At 52.0% G+C, this 23435-nt stretch overlaps 2 protein-coding genes across 4 annotated transcripts in view; both read right to left on the reverse strand.

The window, feature by feature from the left end:
• Window positions 826-21965, reverse strand: KIF2C (kinesin family member 2C). 2 transcript variants are annotated; one of them, XM_003128056.6, is made up of 21 exons: window positions 21734-21965; window positions 20344-20438; window positions 17029-17130; window positions 16804-16852; window positions 13636-13758; window positions 11998-12120; window positions 11363-11463; window positions 10658-10753; window positions 10141-10195; window positions 9891-10053; window positions 8565-8655; window positions 8256-8319; window positions 8085-8176; window positions 7218-7360; window positions 6254-6458; window positions 6025-6135; window positions 4897-4964; window positions 4462-4567; window positions 4261-4374; window positions 1586-1709; window positions 826-1477 (listed from the first exon to the last, which is right to left on the reverse strand). In XM_003128056.6, exons 1-21 carry the CDS (start codon window positions 21795-21797, stop codon window positions 1395-1397), a joined length of 2172 nt encoding a protein of 723 aa, XP_003128104.3. In that variant the 5' UTR covers window positions 21798-21965; the 3' UTR covers window positions 826-1394. The 2 variants fall into 2 exon arrangements, with proteins under 2 accessions (XP_003128104.3, XP_005656236.1); XM_005656179.3 differs by lacking the exon at window positions 11998-12120 and having other exon boundaries at window positions 21734-21916.
• The window catches only part of C6H1orf228 (chromosome 6 C1orf228 homolog), a 72162-nt gene continuing 65755 nt past the window's right edge, over window positions 17029-23435 (reverse strand). For both annotated transcript variants that reach the window (XM_021096782.1, XM_021096783.1), the window contains 3 exons: window positions 21734-22278; window positions 20344-20438; window positions 17029-17130 (listed from right to left, as the gene is read on the reverse strand). The gene's annotated coding sequence lies outside the window, so the exon portion shown is untranslated. The remainder of the gene's footprint in view (window positions 17131-20343; window positions 20439-21733; window positions 22279-23435) is intronic.

Below are 23435 nucleotides of genomic sequence, written 5' to 3' on the forward strand. Positions count from 1 at the left end.
CCCTGACCCAGGAACTTCAGCATGCCATGGGTATGGCCAAAAATCAAAAACAAAAATAAAAAAACCCCACATATTTAAATGCGTGGCTTTTATGCTAAAAACCTTATAGCACATGAACATTTAGATAATTCATATTCTGGCATTCCTGTTGTGGCTCGGCGGAAACAAACCCAGCTAGTATCCATGAGGATGCAGTTCAATCCCTGGCCTTACTCAGTGGGTTAAGGATCCAGCATTACCGTGAGCTGAGGTGTAGCTCATAGACATGGCTCAGATCTGGCGTGGCTGTGGCATAGGCTGGCAGCTGCATCTGTTTTGACCCCTAGCCTGGGAACTTTCATATGCTGTGGGTGGGTCCCTTAAAGAAAAGAAAAAAAAAAAGATAATTCATGTTCTGTGACGTGGGATCTGGAGTCTTCTAGTTGCCAAACCATCCACGCTCTACTCCTCAGTCTACCTGGCACACTTCTCTCATTTTTTAAGACCAAACGTGTTGCTCATCAGATCCTTTCCTGTCCAGCAAGGCAAGTGCTTTCTGGCCGGTGTTTCCGCAGACGCCTTTAACACGCGCTGCGCAGACTGTAAATGACAGAGCACCAGCTCCTCTCGGCTTTCAGCTCCCAGCTCCTGCCCCAGGAGGGGACCTGGGACCTAGTCAGCCCTGAACAGGGCAGAGGCTGGAGTCTTGACCATGTCGCTGACACTGCAGGAGAGGGTTTGGCCTCCTGAGAGGAGAAGGACAGAATCGGCCCCATCCAGAGCTGCACTGGGGCTTAAGTCCCAGAGGGCTCAGACGCATCCCGAGCTCTACCCACACACCACTCACCAGGCTGATTCTTTTCTCTTTATTGTTAGACGCAATGTATAAACACATAAAACAGAAAATAGCAGGGATCCTTTGGGGCCTCAAAAAAAAACACAAATAAGGAAGAGGTCCCAGAAACTTCTTTTAAAGTATAAGACATTTAGTGCCCAGACCAAGGGTGTGGAAGGCAGGCCAGGGTCAGCAGAGCTGAACTAAAGGCTCCTTCCCTCTCCCCAGAGCCTGGACAACCCAGCGAGAACTCCCCCAGCAGCCAGTCCTTATGGGCCAGTCCTCTGCTGCCGTGGGGACACTATGCCGCAGAGCCTTCCCCTCTTGGAGAGAAGGAGGGCACGTGGGCAACTAAAAGCTCCTCCTTCCATCCTTGTTCTCTTCAGGGCTACACGGAGGAAAAGGGAGGTGGTGTCCAATGCACCCTGACCCCTCCCCAGCTGCCCCAACACTTGGCATTTACCAAGGCCTGTCCCAGCTCAGACCCTTACTTGACCCACCAGGTGCCCAGAGTTCACTGGGGAGGGAAGGGGAGGGAAAAAGCTGGGTGTGACACCAAACAGATCTTTATTTGCAGTCGTCACTGGGGCCGTTTCTTGCTGCTTATTTGTTTGCTGGCCTGCTCTTCCAGCTGCATGGCCAGGCGCAAGGCCTTGATGACATCTGGAAGGAAGGGGTGGTACACTCAGGGTTAACAGGTGTCTCAGAGGCCCCACTCCCTTGGGCAGAGCTGCCGTCACCCCAGAGGCCCCATCCTCCGGCCACACCCACCTCGCAGGGCTGAGAAGTGCTTGGCTTGCTGGGCCAGGGCACACTCTGCTTTGTTCACAAAGGTCTCCAGGTCGTAGTCTGGCTGCTCAGTCATCTCGGAGAGCTCCAGCCAGCCTGGCCCTTGCTGCAACGACACAAAGAGGACCTTATCAGGGCACTAATGACCAAACCAACTTAGCAAATCATTCCTAGGCTCTACCACCTGCAACGATGCCCACTCCTCCATCTGTGGCCCATACCCTGCCCTCCTGACCCTTTCCCAGAAAATCCTCAACTTGAATTCATCCTCTTCCTGCCCCAAGCTTGTCCCGCCCTGAAGTCAAATGCATGTTATCTGTTTTGATGCCCAAGCCAGAAATCTGACCAAGAACCTTATTCTTTCACCCTGCCTACAATCCTAGTAATTCCACCACCTATATATCTCTTGAATCTCATGCCCTCATGCCAATCCCAGGGCCAGGATCACAGCTGGCCTAGGCTTGAGCTCTTTGCATCAATCCCCTAACTGCTCTTGACTCCTAAGTGTCTCTACTCATGCTCTCCCCCTCCTGTGGCCACAGTAACGTAAGCTCTGATGTGACCATGTCCCCACGCTGCTCGCCCCCTTCAAAGGCATGCACTGCCCTCCTAACGAAGTGCAGGCCTTGGTGTGAACCATGAGGCCCCTCAGCATCGGGGGGGACAGCAAGAGGCAGCCCTCCGCACCAGCACTTCTTAGCTCGCTGACTTGTCCACAGCCTTCCTCTCCCTCCCTCATCTGCTCACGCCTTTCACTCTGGCCAGAGTGAACCCCTCACTCTTACTCAAAGTGCCGCAGCCTTTCAAACACCTGTACCCTGAGCCCTCAGGGAGGAAGGACACATATAAGCGCTTATCCTGCATGCTCCCCCCTTTCTAAGGGCCCCGAGCTCTGCACGCCGGGCACCCCATCATCAGGATGCCCTCCCAGGCCTCTCCCCCACAGCAGGGATCACCGCAGGGGCAGCACCTACTGCCTCCTAAATGCTGACCACATGCTGGGCATGGCGAGTGGCTTAAAGTGTACCACTGAATCTCAGATATAACCATCTTGTCTTGCCTATTTGGAGATGAAGCAACTGGGGCCCAGTGAGGCTTGATGTCTTTCACAAGGAAATCGGCTTATAAATAGAAGAGTCAGGATTGATCAAGTCTTTAGGGTCTGTCATCCATATTTCACGTTTTTGGCCCTTGGTCCCAGCAGAGGAGCTGGCATATAGAAAGTACTCACTGAGTGCGGAGAGCCGAGGAGATGCAGGAACTCAAGGAAGGGACCTTGCCTGACGGCAAAAAAACCCCCCGAAGGCAGGTTCCTAACCAAGGCAGGGAGCTCACCTGAACGGCGCAAGCCGAAGGTGGGCTCTGGTCAGGACAGAAGCCTGCCTGTACGGTGAAGAGCCGAGGCCAGGCCGAGGCCTGCCTGTACGGTGCAATCCGAGGACAGGCCTCAGGTTACACGGCTCTCATGTTGATGTTGATGGGAAGAATTGGGGCTTTCCTGGGAAAACAATTTCCATGTTTGCCCAGAGAACATGGACTGTTTCTCAGGGGACCTAGTCTTTCCTGTTGTTTTGTTTTTCAGTTTTTTCCTCAATCTTTCCTGATTGTTTGCTTATCATTCTTATTTTCCTGTGGTGATTTGTGATTTCACAAAATTACAACAATAATATAATAAGAATTTCACCCTGAAGGACTTTTCCCTATTCAAATCCAACTTAATTAAAAACATAGGGTTTATCTACTAACTAGTTATACAGTAAACTTTAGAGCTAGGCTTTTAATGAAGTTTATAGAAGTTAGACATATATTATTCATGATCAAAAGAAACCCAGCTGTGAGTTTTGTCCTTGATTTTAGAAGCTTTTAGTGGTAGCCGGCTACATTGATTTGTATTTTCTCACACTGTCTCCCTGCCAAGGACACTCTGAAGACAGATACTAGTCTGAAGGCAAGAATTGTTACGCGGCCTCTTCAGTTTGTAAAAATTGGCTGGCCATGGGATGGTTTGTGCTGGGTCTCCTCTTTCCCTCAGGATATGTTGCGCCTGTTTGTCCTTGAATTGTACTCACTAAATTTAGTTAAACTGAAGATTTTAAAACATGACGTATTGCTACTGTACCATGTGATCAAAAAACAAAGTCTAATAGCTGACCAATGTACTTTTAACACTATGATGTAATCTGTAGTGAAAAACTGTCTAAATAACAACCACTTATGCCAATAAAATTTGAGCAGTCCAGCGCCCTGAAAGACGGAACAAAGGGGCTGAATCCGTGTGCATCCGCCGACACCGTCCATCCCCGCAGGAACACCCTGGCTGCTGGAGCTGGACTCTGGCAACTGAGCAATTACTGAACAAAGGAGGGAAGGCTACGCTCCAAACCCTCCATCAGGAGCCTGGGGCGAGAGATGAGCTCCTGCTAGGAGATGGAGAAAGCCTATGTGCGCCAGGCTGGCGGAGGAGGTGCAGGAACCAGCTGCCCTAGAGGGGCAGCTGGAGAAACAAGTGCACCTGGTGTAGAGGCGCCTCCTGCCATTCCAGCCTGAAGACCCAGGGGGGCAAAGCCCGGGGCGTGTTCAGGGAATGGCGCCGCGCACCGCTGCGGGCCTGTGCTGGGTGGTTACTCCGTCCCCCTCTGCCAGGGCCAGCGCCCCACCTGTATAATCTCCTTGAGCTCTTCCACGGCCCTCTCCTCCAGCTCCCTGATCTGAGTCATGGCTTCATTGAAGCTGGAGATCTGGGAAGAGAGCTCCTCCTCTTCCTTGGAGAACTAAGGGGGCAAAGGAGAGAGAGAGGCGTGTGGCCGTCCGCCTCCCGCAGGCCGAGTCTCTCTCCTGCCTTCCCCCCTGCCCCTTACGTCGCCTGTGCTCAGGGCCCCGTTGGAGCTGGCTTCCATGTCTTCGGTGTCCATCTGAACGGGCTGCTCCCCACTGGGCCCACTGTGCGGGCTCAGCTCCTTGACCCTGAGGGAACAAGACCGTCTCAGATCCCAAAGAAGCAAACTTGACCCTTGCAAGGGTGCAGCACCACTCACATGGCTGCAAGGCGACGGAGCAGCCGCTTTGCCTTTGGCCTAGAAGACCCTCAGACACACTGCCACCCCACCATGGCCTGAAGGGAGTCGGGAAAAACCTTGTAGCGGCATATATGAACGCCCAAGCCTCAGATTCAGTGAGTCACAAGAGTGTAGACAATAGGCGCTGGGGCCTCAGAGCCTCCTCCCACTCCCGTCGCTGCCTCTCCCTCCCCACCCCGACCCCCTTCCCATCCTGCCTGGCCTAAGTACTCGTACCTGTCCGCGTATCTTAGTGTATTTAAGGTATATTCACAGGAGCTTATGCCTGGCGAGATCATGGCAATCTACAAAAGAGGAAACAGAAGGTTAAAGGTTGAGGCTCACGGGTAAGGGTGCCAGATCGCCTGCTCCTGGACAGGCTGCCAGGGGTCTCTTTGGGCCACTGACACTCATGTGGAATCCGGGGAGAACGCATTAAGCACCCACTCTGTGCCAGGCAACTTGCTCCATATGGGCCTGCAAATTAAGGTGCCTTAAAAATTGGTCTCCAGGAGTTCCTGTTGTGACTCAGCAGGTTAAGAACCCAACACAGCGTCTGTGAGGATGTGGATTCAATCCCTGGCCTCACTCAGTAGGTTAAGGATCTGGCATTGCTATAAACTGTGGAGGTCACAGATGTGGCTTGGATCTGGTGTGGCTGTGGCTGTGGCTTAGGCTTCAGCTGTAGCTCTGATTCGACCTCTAGCCTGGGAACCTCCATATGACGCAGGAGGCGGCCACGGAAAGAAAAAAAAATTGGTCCCCTGCCTTTGGAGGCGCATGGCATTACTCCTGCTTCTTTAACTCTTTGCTGGCCCATTCCTCTCACCAAGGTCACTTCTCAAGGCTCTGTGACTCCTGCGTGGCACCTTCAGTTCACCAAGGCTCAGGGATATTGTTTCAGGGAGAGGGGGTAAGGCTGAGTCGGAAATTCCTATCTTCCCTAGCAGGCAGGGGAGAAGATAATTCCTGCAGAGGAAGCAGGGCAGATCTGAGCTAGAGGAGTTTGTGGGTAAAATAAGGGGACACAAAAACCATTCACGGACGTAGCCCTCTTCTACGCCCCAGGCGGGAGCCAGTGCACCATGAGGAAAGAGCCGCAGAAGAGATGAAAACTGGCCTCTCCTGCTTCCCCAAAGGTCCTCCTCCTGACTGTTGGAGCCCCCTTTTCACCTGGTAGGGGAGGAAGAGCTCCTCCAGAGCAAGAACGTACGGCAGAGGGAGAAGCTCCTCTCTTCCCCCCTTGGGTAGGCAGAGGAGCCTGGTGCCCAAGACGGGGGTGAGGAGCCTGGTGCCCAAGTTGGCGCTCGGAAACCCAGGCGGTCAAGGGCAGCGAGCCCCGCCCGGGACCAGGAGCCCGCTCACCATGCAGGTCCTCGAGTTCTCCCCGATGAAGGAGTCCCTCAGCACCTGCGTCAGCTTGCTCTCGCGGAAAGGAGTGTGAGCCTTGTTCTGTCCCAGGGCCCGGATGCACTCCTGGGGGACAACAGGGGAAGCTCGGGTCCCCTCCTTCCTCTTTAGATGCCCGCTTCCCCCACCCCCCACCCCCAGCAGCCCTCCAGGCCGACCCGCTCCCTTCTAGCTGCGCCCCTACCTTCAGAGCCAGGAGACTCTTGTTGATTTCTGCACCCTCCATGCGGGTCTGCCTATCAGCGCTGGACGTGTCCGCACCTCGCTCATTCCCGGCCAGATCCACCAAAGAGAACTTGCCGTGCACTCTTCCTTTGGCTCGAAGAAGAATCTGGAAGCAGGCGTGGGAGCGGGAAGAGTTGGAGTTGGCAAATGTCTGCCCAGAGGTCCTGTGGCAAAGGAGGACAAAGAAGGGCTGTGAGCTCCTGGGGTCGCCAGCCACCATGGCACTCCCAGCTCCAGCAGGAGGGACACAGGTCAGGACTCTAGGAAGTCCTGTGGCATCCTGTGCCAGGCTCTGTCCTGCCCTCCCTGGGCAGCAGCTCTCCCTCCAGCACTGGACCTAGTAGGTTGCCCTGAGAGCCAAAGTGCTGGATTCTCTGCAAGGGCCTCGGCCAGACTCCAGGCCCATAGGACATGGAGAAGCATGGGTTGCCTCTGCTGCAGGGCACACAGGAAGGAGGAGCTGTCAGGAACCACTTGCTGCAGCTTGAAGGAGGGCCTTGGGGAAGGCGGCCCCTCCTGGGGCCTCCATAGGCTGCCCAGCGCCCGCAGCACCGCGCCTAGGGCGGGGTAGAAGAGCACTTCCCTACCTTAGCACAGGAGCTGTGGCCCCATCATTCCCAGCCTAGAGCAAACTCGGAGCTTCTGTTCCCCACCACAGAGGGAGGGGACAGCAAGGAGAAGCCCAGAGAAGTCAGGAAGCAGGCCCTTGGGCAAGGGCCTGGGAAGAGAGCCTGCCTTGGTCGGATTCAAGATTCTTTGCCTCACCCCCGACGAGCCTTGCCCCAGGTTGATGGCCCCACGGAGATCACTTCCGGCAGAGGCCGTCAGAGCCCTCCCCAGGCTGGGAACAGCCAAGGGCTCAGTGCCCGTCTGCCACGTGACCCGGCTTGGAAGGTGGCCCCCTCCCCCGGCGGGACGCTGACCTGCAGGCGCTGCCTATGTCAATCATCTTGATGACGTCGTCAGCACAGCTCACCAGGTGCTCCTGCAGCCCCACCACCTGCACCTGCTGCTTGCCGTCCTCCAGCACGCGCAGCTTGGCCTTCTTGTTGAGCAAGTCAAACAGCTGTGCCGGACAGAGGATCAAGGCCACGGCCGTCAGGCGCCAGACACCCCACCTGCGTCCTCCCTCCTCCTTCAGGGCCTGTTTCAGCTTAGACGAGGGCTGGCAGCAGAGGCTGAACTGGGTTACGTCAGACGAGCAGCAGGCAGTCCACTTGGGAGCTGAACGGGCTGCCTCCGTCTGATGCAAGCCTGCTCCTTACTAGCCATGTCAGCCTGGACGAGTACTTGACCACCTGGCCTTGTCGCTCATCCGTACAACGGCGACAGTAATGCTTCCTAGCAGGGTTGTGACGATGAGTTGAGACCAGTCAAGTGCTTAGAATAGTGCTTAACACCTCGTAACATGTTAATAAGCAACTTTAGCTATTATCATCCAGACCCCACTCGTGGAAGATGACGCTGCAAAAGCATAGAGAGGTAGAAAGATGCACAGAAAGCATGAGTATGAGAATGAGTGTGGCTGATCGGGGGCGAAGGGGGACTTAAAAGGAAGGTGGTGGAGGGAGGGCAGGGCACACACTGGCACACCTCCCATCGGAGAGGGAGCCACCCTTGGTGAGCGTGGGTACCGTCCCGGCAGGTGAAACCTTCCACACGTGTCTGGGCAGGGTGGCCCGAAGGCCTGACGACCCATGGGCTGTCTGGCTTCTCTAATTTCTGGTCCACCTCAAGGTTTTAGAGAGTTCAGGGCCCAGCCGCGTGAACAGAGGGCTCCCTGCCGCTACCTTCCCGTTGTAGATCTCGAAGAACGTCACGTAGACTTCCAGGCCCAGGCTCCGGTAGCGGGGCTGACTCTTCAGGAGGAAGACGTCCTGGGCTGTGGGAGAGAGAGAGCTGAGTGAAGTCAGCAAGCTGCTCTTTGGTGCCCAACCCCCGCGGCAGAACCCACTACTCACAGGCCATGGCATAGATCCCTTTGGACGCGCTCTGGGCTTTTCCATAGAGGCCTCCCCCCATCGTCTGTAAAGGAAAGGGGTGGAAGGCTAGGGTGAAGGGTCCTAGGCCAGGGCCCTACAGTGGGCCACACCGAAGCTGGGAGGGGAGGTTCCTGCTAAGGCCCCTTCCTACACCCAACACAGCAAGAGCACCCAGAGAGGGGCACCCGTGCCACAGGGACTTTCTGCACGAAGCTCATGGGTCTCCTTTTCAGAGGCCTGGAGTGGCATTACGGGCAGCCTTGCTCTCTGCCAGGCCTGAATACTCACATGAGTCTTGCCACTTCCTGTCTGGCCATATGCAAAACAGGTTGCTTTTCCCCCTTCAAAGATTGTCTGTACCAGGGGCCTTGCTGTGAACCTAGGAGAAAGGGAAGGGAAGAGTGTATATTTCTCCCCAGACACGCTCCCTGGAACACGGTCCTTCTGCCCACCACTGCAGGGCTCCTGGGGGCTTCTCTGCAAGCACGAGCACGCCTCTCACGTGAAGTGGTTCCACCTGACCCAGCCCCACTTACAAATCTGAAATTCTCCCTGTCACCTGGGGGGAGCTGGACCAACCTGCCAAGGCAGGCTGATGGCCCACATTCTACGCCATCAGCACCTCCTCTACCCTGGAGACGCAAGACGAAAGCTTGGGCTTAGCAGTTGTCTGCCAGCATAAGATACACCACAAAGATCAAAGAAACCCTCTAAAGTAGGAACCTAAACTATTTTAGGTTTTGTAGGCCACATAGGTCTCTGTCATATGTGTGTGTGTGTAAATATTGAATAATTCTTAAAAAACACAAAATCCATTCCTGAGAGCCATATAAAGTGAATGAAGGAGTTCCCGTCATGGCTCAGCAGGTTACGAACCTAACTAGTATCCATGAGGATGCAGGTTTGATCTCTGGCCTCAATCGGTGGGTTAAGAATCTGGCATTGCCGCAAATTGCGGTGTAGGTCACGGCTGTGACTCGGATCTGATGTTGCTGTGGCTGTGGCCTAGGCTGGCAGCTGCGGCTCTGGTTGACCCCTAGCCTGGGAACTTCGATGTGCCGCAGGTTCAGCCCTTAAAAAAAAAAGAAGTGGAGTTCCTGTCGTGGCGCAGTGGTTAACGCGTCCAACTAGGAATCATGAGGTTGCAGGTTCGGTCCCTGCCCTTGCTCAGTGGGTTAAGGATCCAGTGTTGCCGTGAGCTGTGGTGTAGGTTGCAGACGTGGCTCGGATCCCGCGTAGCTGTGGCTCTGGCGTAGGCCGGAGGCTACAGCTCCGATTTGACCCCTAGCCTGGGAACCTCCATATGCCGCGGGAGCGGCCCAAGAGATGGCCAAAAACATAAATAAATAAATAAACAAAAGAAGTGTGTGTAATGGGTAACATCTCGCTTCTGTCCACTCAAGCACGGGCCACTAAAGCTGAAAAATGGGGTATGACAGCCCCAACAGGGCCCTCCTGGTGCTGGGAGCCAGAGCCAGCTCTGTGTCATAACTGATCCAACGAAAACACAAGAAGGGTCCAGAGCCAGTGTGTCTCCGTGTGAGCGTTACCGCGTGTCCTGTGTGGAAAGGCGGAAAGGGCCGGGGAAGGGAAGGAAAGAGGCGAGGGACTAACCTGTAGACGACTTCATTTGAAGCTGTTTCATCAAATGCGAAGTCAAAGCAGAACGCCTGGTTCTCCAGATACTTGGTCAAGTCTACCTTTAACTTGGGCTCATGTACCAGGAGGACACACTTGCTAGGAACGGAAATCACGTCGATTTCTTTCTTGGCCAATTCTGCAGAAGGACAGTATTTCAGGGATGCCCCCTGGATACGGGGGGACCCCTCAGTCCAAAGGCTCACTCTGACCAAACAGGGCTTACCTTGTTTATTTAGCGGACGTTTTCGAACGCAGACACATATCCTGTGCTCTTCGATCTTCAAGAGGACGAGAAAAGCAACCACCAGCAAAGTCAGAGCAACGTTCAAAGAAAACTTGTCCGGAATCCCCCCTTTCTGGGCCAGTCAGAGGCCAAGGCCTAACCCTGGGCCCCACCGTGCCATGGTTACTCTAGAGCACAAGAGGGTAGCTCTGAATTTCCTCCTGAGTTTTCTCACTCTGCTGCCTATAGGTTTCGGCACACTTTCATGATTAGCAGTAAGAATCTAGCCAACCGTTCAAAGTGGGGACAATCAGGGGCAGGGGGTGGAAGGAAGTTTATAAAGATCAGACTCTCATCCAGGCCTCCTAGCTCCAGCCGGCTAGAGAGTACTGACACCCCACCCCACCCCCGCGGGTAAGTGCCGATCCCTGCCTGCTCTCACTCCCCTGGGAGGAGTCTTCTGTCTCTCAGCTGTATGCCCAGGAAGGAGCGGTAGAAGCCTTTAGGGATTACTTACAGGATCCGTCACAGTGAGTGGATGACAGTCCAACGTAGCCCGGAATTCTTTAATCATCCGGGCAAATTCCCAGTTTGGAAAGCTGTTGTCATACTCCTATTTGGGATAAGAGCGAAGAAGGACTGACCGCTAAGATGCAAGTGCTCTTAGGCCTCCGTGCGAGGCGGCAACAACAGCTCTTCATACGCAAGCGGCCCCTCAGGGTTGACAAAGCCCCCATGGTCTCACTGCCTCCCACCCTGGCTCTGGAACAAAGTCCTGGGAACAGAGATTGTCAGGGAAGAGCCTAGGTACGTCTTCACCAGCCTAGGAATGGGGGCAAGAGCCACTGCCCACATCTCAGGAGAGCAGAAGGCTGGGATTCCTCCATGCCATTAACCCAACTAAAAGGGAACGAATCCAAACTGGAAGGCCACTGCAGCACCCCCAAATCCACGCAAGGGGGGTGGGGGCGGGCAAGCACTGTGCCCAGCTGCCCACTGCACCGTGTAAGGGACAATCAGCAGGGAACAGTCTCCATCTTAGGGCCTTGAGAAAAATATTTGAATTGTTTTCTGAATCCTGACGAGAAACCAGTTAAACTTCTTGGCTATCAGAAATGGAGCCTCAGAAATGCTGGGGCAGAACCGTATCTCTGTTGCAGGCAAGGCTGCCGTTAAGAAGGCCTGTCGCAAAATCCTTGCCTTCGCTTCCCAAGAAAGGTACCTGAGCTCGCTTTATCCTCATTTCAGAGTTCTGGGCCCTCTTCTCTTCTCTCTTGTTCTTCATTTTTTCCATTTCCTTCACAATGCATGATTTCCTCCGAACTAGAGGGAGAGAAAAAGGAAGCCCTCTCGTACCTGTCTGGGCCAGCCTGCTCTTCTCTGGCTGCTGTACTGAGTCCTGGGCCTGTCCCAGGACGAGCCCTTCTCTCGACTCGTGGTCTCCATCACCACATGCAAGGAGAGGATGCAAGAGAAGAGATGTGACCTTAGGATGGCCAAGCCCACAAAGTAGAGACTTGCGAACATGAGCACCGGGGTCCAGCCCAGGCCCTCTCTGGGCCTCTGCGGCATTTTCCCAACTACCGGAAGAGCTGAGATCACCCCTGCTTGGTCCTGCTGGTCCCTCTGAGCTGTTCTTCGGGTGTTGGCCAAGACTCTAGCTGTGGCAACACCTCAGCTACGCCACCGGGCTCCTGTCAGCTGACGGCGACAGAGTCACCGCTTGTGAAAGGCTGATTCCATGGCCACAGGGAAACATGCCTTCTGTGACAAGCATGGTCTGAACTCAGGTGCCAGGTGTGGGACAGGATGTAGCTCCCTGTCCTGCACTAGGAGCAGACAGCTCAACGTGTCTACCTGAGTTCACGGGGTTTGCAGAAGAGCTGCCTCGGGTGGAGTGGACTTGCTCTTCCCCCTCCGCGCTGGCCATCGTCAATGGTATTTCAGTCACTGCAGGGCAGGAGAACCTGGGGAGGCCGGCTGGGGGGGAACAAGAGGCATTGGAGAAGCAGGCAGGCACACGGCAGCTGTGCTCACCTGAGCCCAGCGGGTCACAGGCCAAGAGGGGTACTGACTGCCAGCTCAGCAAGGGCTCAGGCTCCTACCATGTGAGCAGAGCTTGGGCTTCTCCCTTCATCTTGGCCAGCAAGGCTTGAACCCAGCAAGGCTCTCTGCAGGGGCTGGCTCTGGTGCCTGGGGTCCAGAACTTTTTTTTTTTTTGGTCTTTTTTTGTCTTTTTGCCTTTTCTAGGGCCGCTTCCCGTGGCACATGGAGGTTCCCAGGCTAGGGGTCAAATCGGAGCTGTTGCTGCTGGCCTACTCCAGAGCCATAGCAATGCCAGATCTGAGCTGCGTCTGCGACCTACACCACAACTCATGGCAACGCCAGGGATTGAACCTGCAACCTCATGGTTCCTAGTTGGATTCGTTTCCGCTGCGCCTCAATGGGAACTCCAAGAACTCTTAAAGGGTGTGTGAGTAGCTCAGTATGGGCTTAACTGTGAAGGGAAAAGCCTTTAAAGGCTTGAACTTTTTTTTTTTTTTTTAGGGCTGCACTTGCAGCATATATAAGTTCCCAGGCTAGGGGGCAAATTGGAGATGCAGCTGCCAAGCTACGCCACAGCCACAGCAGCGCAGGACCTGAGCCATGTCTATGACTTACATCACAGCTCACAGCAACAGTGGATCCTTAACCCACTGAGCAAGACCAGGAATCGAATCTGCATCCTCATGGGTACTAGTTGGGTTCATAACCCGCTGAGCCACAAGGGGAACTCCAAGGCTCGACCGCGCCTGGGTTCTCAGGCCAGGCCAGGCCAGGCCTTTCTACGAATTTGGGAGAAATTTCTGACCGTGGAACGCAGGTGGTTAACAGAAGCAAGGGCTGAAAAGCAGGAATAATTGGAACCTAAGCAACAAGCAACCGTACTGATTCGAACCAGAAAGGTACAATCATGGCAACTTACTACTTTGCAGGTCTGGTCGTAACCCTTTTGTTTATCTTCATGTTAGTAGAGCTGAAGTTGATATATGTAAAGTGTAATGATTATAAAATCACCTACTTTATTTACTAATAACTAATAAAAGCTGACAATTAAAAAAAAATCTTTAAAACTCCACTGATGTAAGATCCAAAAAGAGACAAGAGTTAACTCGTGCTATCCAAAGTCAGGACACAGGTACCCCGAGGGCTCAGGAACGGGGAGGGCCCGGAGGGACTTTTGGGCGCTGGTCATGCCGTTTGTAATGCTGCCCCTCGCATGAGTGTGTTCACTTAGGAAGGACAGAGTCAATGACAGGCTTACATTTCTGTATATATACATTATGTTTAAATAAAGTTTAAAAGTCAAGTGAGAGGATTTCCAGACAAGGGAGCAGTGGGGCCAGAGCAGGACAGCCTGAAAGCCAGGGAACAGAGGAATCCTTGGAGAGTCCGCAGCAGGTTCAGGGCGATGCGGGCGGCCTCTGACGGGGAGAACAGAGGTTCCTTACTCACCGGGAACTGAGAACTGCCTGCGGGAAGGTGCGGACGCAGGCGGCTCCACCTCCATTTCATTCTCCTGAGCGGGGACGCGAGCCTCGGAGATGGTGGACATGCGAGTCGAGCGGCCCCGGAGACCTGAAGAGCGAGGGCAGCTGCTGGTCAGGGCAGCAGGGTCGGGAGAGCCCACAGGCATGAGAGGCGGTCAGGGGCAACCCTCCTAATCCTACGCAGGGTGGGGCGGGTCCCGGCTACCAGGAAAGGAGCCGCCAACTGCCCGTTCCTTCCGCCCGAGAAAAGGGACAATTGGAACAGGCCAAGCACCGTGACCCCAAACCAATTTGTTACATTCTGCAACCTGAGAGCTCCTGAGGGCAAGGATGTCTCCCACCAGAGCATCTGTATGAGTAAAGGGCAGGGCCTACAGCCTGAAATCACTTCTGGAGATACAGGTCTAATGCCTGAACGAAAGCATCATTAATCTTAGCAGTAGCACCTACCACTCTACAATCTTCCCACACCACAAAGCAACACAAGTAAACGTCAGTATTCTCAACGGATAGAAGGGGACCCATTAAGCCACGGAGAAATTACACAGCTTGCCCAGTGTCACTCAACAGGTAAGAGTCGGGGCCAGGATGTGAACCCAAGACTGGCAGGTTCCAAAGCCTGGGCTTTCTCCACTGCTACAAGATGCTTTTTTTTTTTCCTTTATCGGCCACACCTATGGCATATAGAAGCTCCCAGGCCAGGAATCAAATTTGAGCTGCAGCTGTGACCTACACCACAGCTGTGACAATATCAGATCCTTAACCTGTTTTGCCACAGGGGGAACTCTGCTCCAAGATGCTTTACAGAGCCAGGCCTGGGCCACATTGTCAGAAACCATGAGATCAGCTACAGCGATTTTCTGGAATTTTAAAACAATGCTTAACTGAAAAACAAAAACCAAAAAACCGAGTTCCCAAAGTGGCGAGGCAGAAACGAATCTGACTCGGAACCATGAGGTTGTGGGTTTGATCCCTGGCTTCGCTCAGTGGGTTAAGGATCTGGTGTTGCCGTGAGCTGTGGTGAAGGTCACAGATGTGGCCCAGATCCTGAGTTGCTATGGCTGTGGCGTAGGCCGGCGGCTGTAGCTCTGATTGAACCCTTAGCCTGGGAACCTTCATACGCCGAGGGTGTGGCCCTAAAAAGCAAACAAACGAAAAAAAAGCTTAACTGAGAGAAACAATTGAGTTATATTTGAATTCATGTCAATTTCTACCCATCTACATAGTCTCCCTCCATAAGAAGAAATAATTCACCTATAAAAGAAATAATAAATTTGGAAATAAAAAACAGCTGTCATGTAAGCCCAATATCAACTTGTACAGAATTTCTAAGTTTCCTAAATTCAGTTTGATCTGATTGCTCTATTACAATCTATATTTTACATAAAGAGCATGCATTATCATAATTTTCCTATTTCCCAAAAGATCTGTAATCTTTTTTTTTTGGCCATGCCCACAGCATGTGGAAGGATGTTCCTGGGTCAGGGATCAAACCTGAGCCATGGCATCAACCCAAACCACTGCAGTGACAATGCCAGATCAGATAATGCTGGATCCTTAACCTGCTGGGCCACCAGGGAACTCCAAAGATCTGTAATTTTATGTTTCATTTCTAACGCTCAATACCACGCACATTCATTAAGTTTTTTTTTCTCCTCCCATTAAAAGGAGCAGTTGGAGTTTCCGTTATGGCTCAGCAGGTTAGGAACCCAACTAGTATCCATGAAGATGCAGGTTTGATCCGTGGCCTCACTCAGTGGGTTAAGGATCATTGCCATGAGCTGTGGTGTAGGTCGCAGCCGCAGCTCGGATCCTGCATTGCTGTGGTGTAGGCCAGCAGCTGCAGCTCTGATTTGACCTCTAGTCTGGAAACTTCCATATGCTTCATGTTTGGCCTTAAAAAGCAAAAAATAAATAAATAAAATGAAATAAAATAAAACGGGCAGTGGCCATATCCCTTTGGGTCCTGTATGTGGAGTGAGACTGCTGTCACCCTCACCTCTCCTGCAGGCCTGATGGCGATATAGCCAGCAAGCAGAGCCAGCACTAAACCACTCATGCTCAGCCCAAGCTCAGAACTGCACCGCCTTTCCCTCTGAGCCCCAGGAAGCTGAAGCTCTGGCCATATAGTCTCTGGGGCCCAAGGCAGCTGGACTATTTTGAGACAGTGATAGTCCCTGGACTGGGAGAGGCTGTGCAGTGTAACTGGCTCTGAGTTATAAGCCAGATTTCTTGGGCAGCATGTGCTTAACAGCTACCCGCTATGGTCAGACTACTGTAGGCAAAGTAGGGTAACGCTGATTCCTTTTGCAGAGAAAGTCTGGCCTTCTCCTCGAGTTTGAGGCACTGACTGCTATTATTCTTCTAATCCCACACCCCGCCTCAAATCTACTTCTAAACAGCCCAGACCTAGCTTGTCTCACAGCCTGTGCACTAGGTCACTCCAGGTCACGCTGTTTCTCCAAGGAGAGAAAACAAACCCATAATGGCTGATTATTGCTTTGGCTTCCACAGGAAAGGCTTCCAGGCCAGGCGGCAAATTTTCCAAATGTACCAGGTCCCCGAGAGGTTGGCCTAAGTAAGAGCTGTAGGTTGGATGGTTGAATCATTATTCTTAGCTACTTTACTGAGTTATGCTTGACATACAAAAGGCCGTAGATAGTTAATGTGCACAACTTGATGGCTGTGGAGATAAGTATATACCCGTGGAGCCATCATTACAACCAATGCCATTAACTTACTCGTTACCTCCAAGAGTCTTCCTGCTCCCTTTGTTTTGTATTTTGTTTTTTCCTTTTGTGGTAGGAACACATAAAATAAGATCTACCCTCATAGTAAATTTTAAATATATAATACAGCAGTGTTAATCAGAGGCCCTACACTGTACACAAGTCTCCAGAAGCTCTTTATCTTGCATAATCGAAACTTTGCACCTTCGACTAACATGGCTCCATTTCTTCCTCCCTGTACGTCGGAATCTTCCTGAGAAGAGGCTTGGAAGAGGCGGGACTCAGCCCACACAGAAGCCACCTGCCAAACTGGAGCAATGAGCCCACTTCACAGCTTCCTGAGCCCTAAGAACATCATTCCTGGCACAAACCCCATGACCGTGAGCCAGCAGAAATCCATTTACCTTCCTTTGGAGCAGGAATTTTGGAGTTGATTGATCTGCGTTTTTGTTTCTGAAAAATAAAACAAACCACCACAATACATGGCTCTTATCAATTGCCAAGGGCCTATCCTGGGCCCATGTGCTGTGCTGACGTCCGCAGCAGTCCCAGAAAACAAAGCATCAAAGAGCCAACGAGCCAAGCGGATCCGCTGGGGCACTGGCTGCAGCCAGGTGACAGGCACCTACCTGACCCGTCACATTCTCCTGCAGGGGCAGATTGTCCTTGGGTTGTAAGGGGAGGAGCTCCAAGAGTTCTGGGTTTATTGCAGTCACATCATCAAAATCAATCTGCAAGGAAAAAGTAAACGTTTCTGGAAAACAGCATAGCTCGTTCAATCCAAGTTCACCTCTGTAGTCAAGGCTACCCCTACATTCAGATTTTATAAACTTCCACCAAGTACTAATAGCTACAAACAAATATTTATTCCCTAGTTGTGTTTTACCATCTAGATGGATATTGATTTCTGACTTCCAAGCCAACGGTAGATGTCAGAGGTGAGATTGAGGTGAAGAGGAAGGCAGACAGGCAGACAATCAGGTAGTCCACAGTCGATCAAGGCCGCTCCGCTCCCCTAATGCTCTGTGAGGCAGTGGGGTCCCGCTGGGCCTGAGCACCTGCGGCTTCCTGACGTCAAGGAGGAAACAAGATCTAACTGTCCCACTGAGAGTCAAACAGAGGGCCCTTCAGGATCTTATGGGCAGGGACAAGTTCCCAAGACCTGCTACCTAATCCTAAATCTACCTACATTTTCTACTGGACCCAGAAACTTTTCCCCAGTCATAGCATCCTGCTCATGCCTGCAGTGAGGTCACAATTCTAGGTTTGCATCACCAGGGTCCTGAACCCCTCTAGAGACAATTCGAACTTCATCAGCATACATCACAGAAGTTCAAACACACCAAAACAATAGCACGAACTTGGTTATTTGTGTTTCAAAATGTGGACGAGCGGAACCATGTACTCCAAGTGAGAGCTTCACCTTCTTCACGTGCAACCTTCATGTACTGACCAACTTATTCAAACATTTATTAGCCGTGAGTAAAGCAGCAGGGGGAAGACATTCAAAAATGAATTAAGATGTGTTATTGCCCTTGTGAGCTCACATTCTAGCGGAGGACAGAAGCCATATTCACAAGGGGCCAAAAAGTGAAGCAGCACGCAGTATTCAGTAACCATACTTGTATCACTTTTCTTTCTTTTTTTTTTGTTCTTCTTTAGGGCCGCACTTGTGGCATATGAAGTTCCCAGGCTAGGGGGCTGAATCAGAGCTACAGCAGCCTATACCACAGCCAGAGCAATGTGGGTTCTGAGCCGCATCTGTGACCTACACCACAGCTCACAGCAATGCTGAATCCTTAACCCACTGAGCGGAGCCAGGGATCGAACCCGCAACCTCATGGATACTAGTTGGGCTCATTATCGCTGAGCCACAATGGGAACTTCCTCTATCCACTTTCCTTGGACAGCTACAGACCCTTACTACTACCTGCCTACACCCCACCTCGCCAACCCGGTTCTAATCCTAAACCACAGAGAGCATGAACAACACAGGAGACCAGCGTTCTGACATTACTGATTGATTCTCGCATGGATGATGCAGGAGGAAGGAACAAGAGGGAGAGTGTGATGGCAGCGAGGCACAAGGCAGGGTCACAGAGTAAGAAACGGCTCCATTTGTCCCTGGCACAGGATATTTTGGAAGGAGTGTGTGATATAAAGAAAAAAGTTGGGAGTTCCCTTTGTCACTCAGTGGTTAATGAACCTGACTAGGATCCATGAAGATGTGGGTTCGATCCCTGGCCTCGCTCAGTGGGTTAAGGACCTGGTGTTGCCGTGAGCTGTGGTGTAGGTCACAGATGCAGCTTGGATCCCACGTTACTGTGGCTGTGGTGTAGGCCGGCAGCTGCAGCTCTGATTCAACCCCTAGCCTGGGAACTTCCATATGCCAAGAGTTCAGCCCTTAAAAGCAAAAAAAATAACAAGGAGTTCCCGTCGTGGCACAGTGGTTAACGAATCCGACTAGGAACCATGAGGTTGCGGGTTCGGTCCCTGCCCTTGCTCAGTGGGTTAAGAATCTGGCATTGCCGTGAGCTGTGGTGTAGGTTGCAGACGCGGCTCGGATCCCGCGTTGCTGTGGCTCTGGCGTAGGCCGGTGGCTACAGCTCCGATTCGACCCCTAGCCTGGGAACCTCCATATGCCGCGGGAGTGGCCCAAAGAAATAGCAACAACAACAACAAAGACAAAAAAAAAAAAAAAAAAAAACCAAAAAAGAAAAGAAATAAGTCAATTAGGGTCGCGGGAACTCCTCTAAAGGCAATATTTGAGCTGGCGTGAGACCCTACAAGAGCCGTATTTCTAAACAAACAGCAAAAACAAAGATAAATCACAAGCAGCTACTAATCAATGGTTGAAAGGAATTTTACGAATCTCTTGATTTAAGGACAGATAATGTATTCAGTTCTTCTATTTCTCAAATATACCACCTAAATATATGCATACCTACAATAAGGCTCTATGCTAAGCCAGCCCTTTGCATGTAGTATCTCATTTCATAAGCTCCACGAAAGAGGATCCAGGTCTGTCTTATTACCTCTGTATCCCTAGCACCAACGACACTGTCTGGCATTTTGGAACCAGTACAAAAAGATTTGTTGAGTAAATCTTCAAAACAACCCTATGAGGGCACATTACTATCATCCTCATTTTATAAATGAGGAAGCCGAATTTCTAAGAGGGGCGGAAACATGCCTGAGAACACATGAAGTAGTGGCGGAGTCGGACTCTAGCATCTCGGTTTTCATGCTCCTCGCCTGGTGACCTCTTCATCGCACCACAGTGCCTCCAAAACACGAGTGTCTTAAGCACATCCCTCCTCTTTTCAAAATCCTTCCAAGGCTCCCTCTATCTACAGATAAAATCCTAAAACGTCTTAGTGCCAGAGACAAAGGCCCTCTAGTCTCCTTTTTTTAGCTTTTTTGCTGCTGCCAGGCATCTTTAGCCTTCCACCATACCTGGGGCCAGCTTTTTCACAAGTCCTCATGAGGGCCCTCCCACTATTTCTGCTGAGCCTTCTGGCCTCACCCCCCACAAGCTCAGTCCATCCTTAGTGGGTTTCTGCCTCTGAGCGGCTCTAGCCTGATTCCTCTGTAGTTGCCCTCTATCATTTGGTGTTTCAGAAACATACTTTTGTCTCCCCACCTAGATTATCAATGTTGCTCCTCAAATCAATATAACAGCGTACACTCAGAAGCTAGCTTGATTGAGCAGGGTTTCAGAATTCTGTGTTGTTTGCTTTCTAAAACATACCAGAAACTGTTGATTGCTTCAATTTAGAACAGGCCTGACTAAATAAAATCCCAATGCATTCAAGAGGACCACATTTAAGATTAGGGAGGAGATGCTGGCATCAGAAACAAGGCAGTCACAAGTTCCATTTCCACACACATCTTTTAGGTGGGAAGGTGTTAAAGTGTGGTAGACACATACTCACAGAACTTACCTCTTTGCCCTTTGTGGCTCCTCCTTCTGTCCATTCCACCGAAACACAGGATTTCTCCAAGTTTACAGTCCTTACATTGGCACTGTGAATTAAGCCTAAGTATGAAAAGGCCAGAGTTACTCATCTTTTTCACTTTTAGGATCCCACAGAAACTCTTTCTTTGGTCTTTTTAGGGCCGCACGCACGGCATATGTGAGTTTCCAGGCTAGGGGTCCAATCGGAGCCACAGCTGCTACCTACACTGAAGCTCATGGCAATGCTGGATCCTTAACCCTCTAAGGTGGGCCAGGGATTGAACCCACATCCTCATGGATGATAGTCCGGTGGGTCTGTTACCACTGAGCCACAACAGGAACTCCCCTACGGAGACTCTTAATGTAGAGTTGACCTGAAGGAAGGGACAGCTGAGTTTTTTTTTCTTTCTTTTTGCTTTTTAGGGCCCCACCTGCAGCATGTGGAAGTTCCCAGGCTAGGGGTTGAATCAGAGCTGCAGCTGCCACCCACAGCCACAGCAACGCCAGATCCCAGCCAGGTCTGCAACCTACACCACAGCTCATGGCAATGCCAGATCCTTAACTCACTGAGAGGCCAGGGATCAAACCTGCACCCTCACAGATTCTAGTCCAGTGTGCAATCTCCTAAGTCACAACGGGAACTCTCTTTCTTTCTTTTTAACACCAGATGACAAACCTCCTGGCACTTCAGCCTTGGAATATTCCACAGTGAGGTAAGCAGGGAACAGTTCTTAAAACAGAGCTGCAGAGGATAAGGACTCATTCCCACTCAAACGAGCCTACAGTAGGGTGAAGGTATGTTGGGCAGGGGAGGCACTCCAGCGCTTAAGTGAGCTGTTCCTCAACACAGCACTAAGATTTTAGCTACTCAGGTTTCCATACTTCACTCCTGACCTTTACGTCTGGCCATTCTACTGATACAGGTATTGACCTGCCAGAGCTGAGGTAGCTGCTTAATTTAAAAAGAGAGGGCAGAATTGCCAGCTCCTGAAGAGCAGGGATCTGTCCCGTTACCCTGAATCCCCGTACCTGACGTACTGCAAATGCGCAGTGTTTACAGGAGACTCGAGGGGCCAGGAAGCCGAGATCCTTGAAAAAACGGGGGAGGACTTTGGAGGGAAGTGAACCCAGCAACCCTGACTTCCTTGACAGGTCCATAGACAGAGAAGAGCTCCGCCCACCCCTGGAGGACGGGGACCCACCGCCGGGCAGAAGCCCCTGGCCCAGGGGGAGGACTGACTGCCAGCGCGGAGACCTGGACCTGGAGGGTGGAGGGAATCCCCAACGGTGTCTCAGGCCCTGCCGTTTGGGGAAAGGTGGTCAGTTTCAGCCGTCTCAGCCCCAGGGTCCCTTGGCTCCGGGACTCCGCCCCTCACCGTTACTACGTTGGATCTTGATGGAGAGACCAGGGAACAGGCGAGCCTGAAGCGACGAGTCCATGAGCAGGCAGGGGCGCCGGGAAGAGAACCGCGAAACGCCAGAAAACCCCAACTCCGCCAGTCTTACGAAGTCCTAACGCCGCGTAAACCGCCGAAGTTTAAATCCCGCGCGCCAGCGTCCCTCAACGTCATCACGCTGTCGCTCGCCTCGCTTCCGCCAATCAGCGGCGACCTGCGAAGCCTCTTGGGATGCGTAGTCTCAGGCGGGACTTCCGGTGCAGGGCCTGCCGGGAGCTTCGCAGGTCCGCGCTGCGGGAAGTGTGGCTTCTAGGCGTTCCCCGCAGGGCTGCGGCGTTGCTGGGATACCCTAAACTGAGACGCCTCAGGGTGGTGTCTCAGAGTGGGGCCCGGGCTATGGTCACGGGTTCGAATCCCACTTCTTCAGTCGCCTGCTCAGTGACCTCGGACAAGTTAGAAATTTGACTCGATTTCTTTCTTTGCAGAATGTTTCCTATTCTGTTTCCTCCTTCGCCGAATTATTGCTACATTTAAATGAAGAACTACATTTACAATAAATGGATGACCAGATTCACTAGTTTTTTTTTTTTTTTTTTTTGTCTTTTCAGGGCCGCACCTGCAGCATATGGAGGTTCGCAGGGTAGGGATCCCATCGGAGCTGCAGCCACCGGCCTACACCACAGCCACAGCCACGCGGGATCCGAGCCGCATCTGTGACCTACACCACAGCTCACGGCAACGCCGGATCCTTAACCCATTGAGTGAGGCCGGGGATCGAACCCGCAACCTCATGGTTCCTAGTCGGATTCGTTAATCACTGAGCCATGACAGGAACCCCGTCTTTCTTTTTCTTTCTTCTCTCTCTTTTTTTTTTTTTTTTGGTCTTGAGATTCCCTAGATTTTTGTGGAGTGTCTACCTCGCGCTAGGCACGGTGCTAGGCGCTGGAGATAGTAGTACAACACTCGTAGTCCCTGCCCTCCACCTAACATTTCTAATGTGAACAGGGGACAAAAAGAAGTAAATAACAATGGAGTTCCGTCGTGGCGCAGTGGTTAACGAATCCGACTAGGAACCATGAGGTTGCGGGTTCGGTCCCTGCCCTTGCTCAGTGGGTTAAGGACCCGGCGTTGCCGTGAGCTGTGGTGTAGGTTGCAGACTCGGCTCGGATCCTGCGTTGCTGTGGCTCTGGCGAGGCCGGTGGTCATAGCTCTGATAGGACCCCTAGCCTGGGAACCTCCATATGCCTCGGGAGCGGCCCTAGAAAAGACAAAAAAAAAAAAAAAAAAAAAAAAAAAAAGAGAGAGAGTTCTCTTGTGGCATGGCCCGTTAAGAATCTGGCATTGTCACTGCAGCAGCTTGGGTTGCTGCTGTGGTGCAGTTCAGTCCCCGGCCCAGGAACTTCTGCATGCCATCCTCAAGCCAGTGAACTTACTACTTTTGGACTCTGCCCAGAATTTCCTCTCTTCGTGGTCCCGGAGAGTGATTGCAACTCGCCCAGATCCTCAAGGGACCTGCTTGTACCTTGCCACAGGATGTGATTTTTTTATTTTTTAATTTTATTTATTTATGTATTTTGTCTTTTTAGGGCCGTACCCCCGGCATATGGAGATTCCCAGGCTAGGGGTCGAATCGGAGCTGTCACTGCCAGCCTATGCCAGAGCCACAGCAGTGTGGGATCCG

The sequence above is a fragment of the Sus scrofa genome, chromosome 6 (assembly GCF_000003025.6).
Source record: "Sus scrofa isolate TJ Tabasco breed Duroc chromosome 6, Sscrofa11.1, whole genome shotgun sequence".
Taxonomy (NCBI): domain Eukaryota; kingdom Metazoa; phylum Chordata; class Mammalia; order Artiodactyla; family Suidae; genus Sus; species Sus scrofa.

Excerpts from the sequence above, each read along its gene's own strand:
- KIF2C (XM_003128056.6), bottom strand. The coding sequence starts at position 21,797 with ATGGACTCGTCGCTTCAGGCTCGCCTGTTCCCTGGTCTCTCCATCAAG. Across the intron at positions 4,965-6,024 it reads AGAACTCGAGGACCTGCATG|ATTGCCATGATCTCGCCAGG; the intron begins GTGAGCGGGCTC and ends CCTCTTTTGTAG. Across the intron at positions 4,568-4,896 it reads ACACTAAGATACGCGGACAG|GGTCAAGGAGCTGAGCCCGC; the intron begins GTACGAGTACTT and ends TTGTTCCCTCAG.